The sequence below is a fragment of the Cebus imitator genome, unplaced genomic scaffold (assembly GCF_001604975.1).
Source record: "Cebus imitator isolate Cc_AM_T3 unplaced genomic scaffold, Cebus_imitator-1.0 Scaffold457, whole genome shotgun sequence".
In the NCBI taxonomy this organism is placed as follows: Eukaryota; Metazoa; Chordata; class Mammalia; order Primates; family Cebidae; genus Cebus; species Cebus imitator.
The window spans coordinates 408,169-415,013 of NW_016107772.1; the positions used below are offsets into that span (position 1 = coordinate 408,169).

General features: G+C 46.6%; 1 protein-coding gene across 4 annotated transcripts in view; it reads left to right on the plus strand.

Annotated features, from left to right (window-relative positions):
* Nucleotides 1-6,845, plus strand: part of CFAP92 (cilia and flagella associated protein 92 (putative)) — a 75,207-nt gene that overhangs the window by 27,286 nt on the left and 41,076 nt on the right. For all 4 annotated transcript variants that reach the window (XM_037732600.1, XM_037732601.1, XM_037732602.1 and 1 more), the window contains exon 9: nucleotides 6,050-6,234. In XM_037732600.1, the coding sequence (XP_037588528.1) occupies nucleotides 6,050-6,234 (185 nt within the window). The remainder of the gene's footprint in view (nucleotides 1-6,049; nucleotides 6,235-6,845) is intronic.

Genomic DNA, 6,845 nt, shown 5'->3' on the forward strand with positions numbered 1-6,845 from the left:
GAATTGCAACTCCTGCTTTTTTTTGCTCTCCATTTGCTTGGTAAATCTTCCTCCATCCCTTTATTTTGAGCCTTTGTGTATCCTTGCATGTGAGATGGGTTTCCTGGATACAGCACACCAATGGGTTTTGGCTTTTTATCCAGTTTGCCAGTCTGTGTCTTTTGATTGGGGCATTTAGTCCATTTACATTTAGGGTTAATATTGTTATGTGTGAACTTGATACTGCCATTTTGATGCTAGCTGGCTGTTTTGCCCATTAGTTGATGCAGATTCTTGATTGTGTGGATGCTCTTTACCATTTGGTATGTTTTTGGAGTGGCTGGTACTGGTTGTTCCTTTATATGTGTAGAGCGTCTTTCAGGAGCTCTTGTAAAGCAGGCCTGGTGGTGATGAAATCTCTGAGTACTTGCTTGTTCACAAAAGATTTTATTTTTCCTTCACTTATGAAGCTTAGTTTGGCTGGATATGTGATTCTGGGTTGAAAGTTCTTTTCTTTAAGGATGTTGAATATTGGCCCCCACTCTCTTCTGGCTTGTAGGGTTTCTGCTGAGAGATCTGCTGTGAGTTGATGGGCTTCACTTTGTGGGTAACCTGACCTTTCTCTCTGGCTGCCCTTAGCATTTTCTCCTTCATTTCAACCCTGGTGAATCTGATAATTATGTGCCTTGGGTTGCTGTTCTTGAGGAATATCTTTGTGGTGTTCTCTGTGTTTCCTGGACTTGAATATTGGCCTGCCTTGCTAGGTTGGGGAAGTTTTCCTGGATAATATCCTGAAGAGTATTTTCTAGTTTGGATTCATTCTCTTCGTCACATTCAGGTACACCTATCAAACGTAGATTAGGTCTTTTCACATAGTCCCACATTTTTTGGAGACTTTGTTCATGCCTTTTTACTCTTTTTTTCTCCATTATTGCCTTCCCATTTTATTTCATTGAGTTGATCTTCTGCTTGGTCAATTCGGCTGTTGAAACTTGTGCATGCTTCGTGAAGCTCTCGTGTTTTTCAGCTCCATCAATTCACTTATATTTCTAAGTTGTTTATTCTTGTTAGCATTTTGGCAAATCTTTTTTCAAGGTTCTTAGTTTCTTTGCATTGGGTTAGAACATGTTCTTTTAGCTCACAGAAGTTTCTTATTACCCACCTTCTGAAGTCTGATTCTGCCATTTCATCACACTCGTTCTCCATCCAACCTTGTTCCCTTGCTGGTGAGGGGTTGTGATTCCTTGTAGGAGGAGAGGTGTTCTGGTTTCGGGTGTTTTCATCCTTTTTGTGCTGGTTTATTCCCATCTTTGTGGATTTATCCACCTGTCGTCTTTGTAGTTGCTGACTTTCAGATTGGGTCTCTGAGTGAACTTCCAGTTTGTGGATGATGAAGTTATTTCTGTTTCTTAGTTTTCCTTCTAACAGTCTGGCCCCTCTGCTGTGGGACTGCTGAGGTCCACTCCAGGCGCTGCTTGCCTGGGGATCACCTGCAGCAGCTGCAGAACAGTAAGGGTTGCTACCAGTTTCTTCTTCTGCTATCTTTGTCCCAGAAGTATACCCGCCAAATGTCAGTGTGTTCTCTCCTTTATGAGGTGACTCTTTGGACATATGGGGGGTCAGGGAGCTGCTTGAGGAGACAGTCTGTCCTTTATTGGAGCTCAAGTGCTGAGCTGTGGGCGCCATTGTTCATTCAGAGTTGCTGGGCAGGTACATTTAGGTCTGCTGCAGCAGAACTCATAAACTCCTTTTTTTTTTTTTTCCCCCAGGTGCTCTGTCCCAGGGAGTTAGGGCTTTATTTATGAGTTTCAGTGGTGCTGCTGCATTTTTCTTTCAGAGCTGCCCTGCCCAGCAAGGAGGCAGCCTAGTCACTGTCTGCCTGCAGAGGCTTTGCTGAGCTGCTGTGGGCTCTGCCCAGCTGCCGTGTGATCTTCCCTGCAGTCCTGTTTGTATGGGTGTAGTTAGAACTGCCTCAGCAATGGTGGCCTACCTCTGTAATGGCAGACTCTCTTTGTAATGGCAGGTTGCCTCGGCAACTGTGGGCTGCCTCAGCAATGGCGGACTACCTTTGTAGTGGTGGAATGTCTCAGTAATGGCAGACGCCCCTCCCCCACAGAGCTGGACCATCCCCAGTTCAGCTGTGCTTGCTGTGAAACTCTGAACCCAGAGCGTTTTCAATTGCTGTTTTGTTTGTGTGTGTGTGTGTGTGTGTGTGTGTGTGTGTGTGTGTGTGTGTGGGTCCAGCCGAGCCTGATCACCTGACTCCCTGACTCAGTCTGTTTTTTTGTTTTTTGTTTTTTGTTTTTTGTTTTTTTTAGTTGAACGGTCGACTCTCTCCCAGGTATTCTAGTCGCCTGTTGAAAAGGCGCCGGGATCTGTGTGATTTCCCATGCGGCAACTCACTGCGCCAGCTGAGATTCGTGGCAGTTTTGTTGCCCGGGAATCTCCTGGCCTGGCTCCCTGTTTCGGTTCCTTTTTCAATCGGATGAATGGGCGATCTGCCTTCCCGGGTCTCCAATCACCAGCTAAAAGGGCAAACTGACCTGTGTATTTTGTATGGAGAACTGCTGCGCCAGGGCTCCAGCAAAGCAACCACGCAGGCCAAAACAGCTGCGCTGGCAACCCGTGGGGCTCCTCCGCCTGGGAATCTCCTGGTCTGTGGGCAATAAAAATCCGTCTGGAAATGCAGCGTCCACTCACCCTCTGTGCTTTCACTGGGAGCTGCAATCCTGAGCTGTTCCTAGTCGGCCATCTTGGGTCCTCTCCCAGTTTGCAGTTTTAAACGACTTTTCAAAAATCATACATCACCTACAGCTGGTCCTTCCTGACCACCCTCACTTTCTTGTAGCATCAGAACCTTCTCGAGAAGCAACCATGCCAGAGAGTAAAGTTTCAGAGGCTCTTAGCCCACCCCACGCTCCAGCCTGACCCTCCAGCATATGTGTTGCACACCGTGGCTTTGCGTGAATGCCTTTGCTTGCTGCTTCCTTTGTCCTAGAGTCCCAAAGAGGAACTTAAGATTCTCCTGGGGAGTGTACCATGGGACCTGCCCCACTTTGGATTTTACTGTGGATTTTAAAGAGAAGCTCAACTGGCTTGGCCTGCCTGGTATGACTGTTTCCAGCAGAGTAAAGTCAGGACGTGGCCCCCTCTCTGTCTCTCCCTCCCTCCCTCTCTCTCATCTTTTTGAGATGGAGTCTTGCTCTATTGTCCAGGCTGGAGTGCAGTGGCACAGTCTCAACTCTCTACAACCTCTGCCTCCCAGCTTTAAGCAGTTCTCTTCCCTCATCCTCCAAAGTAGCTGGGATTACAGGTCCGTGTGACCACACCCGGCTAATTTTTGTATTTTTAGTAGACACAGTGTTTCACTATGTTGGCCAGGCTGGTCTTGAACTCCTGACCTCAAGTGATCCACCCACTTCAGCCTCCCAAAGTGCTGGGATTACAGGTGTGAGTCACCATGCCCAATGTAGCTTCCCTTCTCTTTTAACCTGCACCATTATGGCTGTACAATGCAGTGTTCATATGTAAGAGCTTTGCTGACAAAATCACTTTGGTCCTGGCTCAGCCACTTAACAGCAAGTTGCTGCTTTCTCTGAGTCTCACTTTCTTCCTCTGTGAAATGAGGGTGATTACTCCCACCTCAGAGTGCTGTTTTTTTTATTTTATTTATTTATTATTTATTTTTTTTTTTGAGACGGAGTTTCGCTCTTGTTACCCAGGCTGGAGTGCAATGGCCCGATCTCGGCTCACCGCAACCTCCGCCTCCTGGGTTCAGGCAATTCTCCTGCCTCAGCCGAGAGTGCTGTTTTAAGGATCACAGGAGCTGATGTATATAAACTGCTTAGCACAGTGGGACCCAGAGGGTGCTGGTGAGGAGGCAGGAGTTGCCTCCTGAGGCCTTGCGGGTGGGCTGCTCTGTCATACCCATGACATAGCCCATGGTCATCCATGGAGAATGGCTTGGCTCAGCAGGCCAGTTGTATGTCTGGTTTTGCCAGAAGATCGTAGCATAAGATTATTTATTGTAAACCCAGCATAATTATTTTTGGTAGTCATCTTCAATTTCAAATTAGGCCATAGATTTTGTATACTTTATTGGTAAATATTGGTTGGCTAGTAACCCAGTAAGATTTTAGGAGGATTCTGTGTCTGGGAGTGAACTCTTATTTTAAAAGGATAGTATTGCGTAGCAGAGGGGCCCCACTTAGCCCAGTAGAACTGGTTTGGATGCTAGTTCCACAGCATAGTAGCTAAGAGACCTTGGATGATTGTGTCAGAACTCTGGGGCTCAGTTTCCCCACCTGCAATGTGGAGGTGACAGCAACCGAACAAGGCTACAGATGAAATGACAGTTGTGCTTGGGACTGGTTGCTGCAGGAGCACAAACATTCCTTTGCACTGTTCCACTCTCACTGGACCAGGGCTCTTCACTAAGGGGGACATTTGGCAGCATGTGGAGGCATTTTGGTTGTCATGACTGGGAGTGGGACGCCACTGGCATCTAGTAAGATGCTGTTAAACATGCCACAATGCACAGGACTGTCCCTTGAGCAAAGAATGGTCTGCCCCAAGAGTCGGCAGTCCGGAAGCTGTGAGCCCCGAGCCTGGAATTCTGGTGCATGTGTCTCTGACTCTGATGATTTGAGCACTTTTTTTTTTTTTGCACTGGGATTTCCTTCTATCTTGGGTAGTCTTTTATGTGAAAAGGCTCACAGAATTACAGAACGCAGGTGTAATGAGTGACAGCTTTCGTGAATCAGCTTTGTTGAAGATCCCGCTGGAGCCTGAGGGCGGCCCCCAGGAGCTGCGCCCACCTCTCCTCACAGCCTGTGCAGACAGCTGCACACACCTGGCCTGTGACTTGTTTTAGAAGCAGCTGCTCTTCCTGAATGTGAGCGACTTGGCTTTTACTTGACCTAGAAATGCATTTACAGGCACGCTGAAAGGAATAGACTGATCTTTTTGAGCACCTTCACATTCGTCATCTTTCTTAATCCTTTAACTCCAAGGAAGGTGATATCTATCCCTATTTAGCAGATGAAATTGAGTCTCAGAGAATCTTGCTTATCACATGACAAAGAGTCAGATCTGAGATTCAAACCAGGTCAATCCTACCTCCAAAACATGAGTCTTTTTTTTTTTTTTTTTTTTTTGCCTACCTAGTACATTTCTGACTGCTGAAATACATAGACCCCTTTTATAGAAAAAAGCATTCTGACAGCTACCTATATGCCTTGCGGTGGCTCAGTTCACCCACGCTTTTCGCGAGGTGCACTAGTGCAAAACCACCCTTGTGGGAAGTGTGCACGCTTGTATTTGGCTCAGATGTGCCAGCTGTGTTCTACATTAATATCTGTGCTTTCCTCACCAGACCACAACAGTTGAGACAACCCCACTGAGTACCAAATGTACATACTGGCATGATGGGTTCTTGATGGGAGCACTGCCTAGAGCACTCCATCAGTAGCCTTCCTGCAGCCATGGCCAGGCTCTCTGCTATCCCAAACAGGAGGCCATAGCCACATGAGGGTCCTGGGCATTTGGAATGTGGCGTGTGTGGGAAGAAAGTGCATTTTACATTTTATTGAATTTTAATTAGTTACAATTCAAGTAGCTACCTATGGCCCATAGCTACCATAGTGGACTGCACATGTCTAGAACGTTTGTTCTCAAGTTACCTGGAGAGCTTTTAAACTTCCCATTGTGGAGGCCACACCCCAGACCAATTTAAATCAGACTGTCTGGGAGTGGCACTCACTCACAGGTTTTCCTTATGTTGTCCTGGATGATTCAGGAAATGCTTATATCACTTCTTAAAAGATGTCATCAAGATTAAGTCACACAAATTCAACTTTCCTAGGGAATTTACGGGACCTCAGTTTGAGAAACTAGTGTGTAACCTGCTGCCTGTGGGTGTTTCCCGATTCTTTTTTTTTTTTTTTTAATTAAAATTTTCCCTTTTTGGCTGTGATTTTACCATTGGCTCATCTCCGGCTGCTTGATCCCTCTGTGCTTGTCTTGGGGCTATCATGAGTAAAGGTCTAATGCTGAGTATGTTTCCCCGCAGGATGGCAAACTGTCATGAGTCGTGGCAGTGAGAAGTCTGCCAACATTTTAGATTGCCTTTTGACTTTAAAAACAGAAGTTCCGATTATGACCGAGGAGCAAAAGCAGGATTTAAATCCCCTGATCATAAAGATCAAGTGTGCTTCCTGCCTTCCATCACAGCCTGTGCCCATTCAGGAACTAGAGGTAAGAATGAGCCAGATGCTTGGTTTAGAGCTCCTCCCCTTCCACCCACCTGCCCATCACATGCCATCTCTAGTCCTCCCAATGGCCCCACATGAGAAATATGATCATCACCTACATTTTACCATTTAGGACCCACAGTGAGATACAAAAGAGATGGGGTTCCTGGGATTAGGCATGACCAATCCTGAGGTCTCTTACTAGGCCACAGGTGCTCTTCAAATGCTGGTCATGAGCCTCCCTTCCGGAGCCCCCAGGGCTTCCCTGTTCCCACAGCAGTTGCCAGCCGGATGCTTGCTCTTTGTGAACCAACCAGGTTCAGCACTGCTGTTTATTCTGGGAGTTCCTTGCTCCCTCTTCCGGTTGGATCCCTGTCTCCTGAATTCTGTCTTCCTCTTCCTTTATTTGCTGTCTGGTTTTGCTGGAGTGCATCCTCCAGCAGCTTCTTGAGAAAAGGTCAGTGGGAGATTTATTTTTGAGATCTCATATGTCTGCAGATGGATTTTTTCTATCCTTTTTTATCCTTACACATGACTGGTAGTTTGGCTGCCTGTTGAATTCTTGGCTAAAAATAATTTGCCGGCCGGGCACGGTGGCTCAAGCCTGTAATCCCA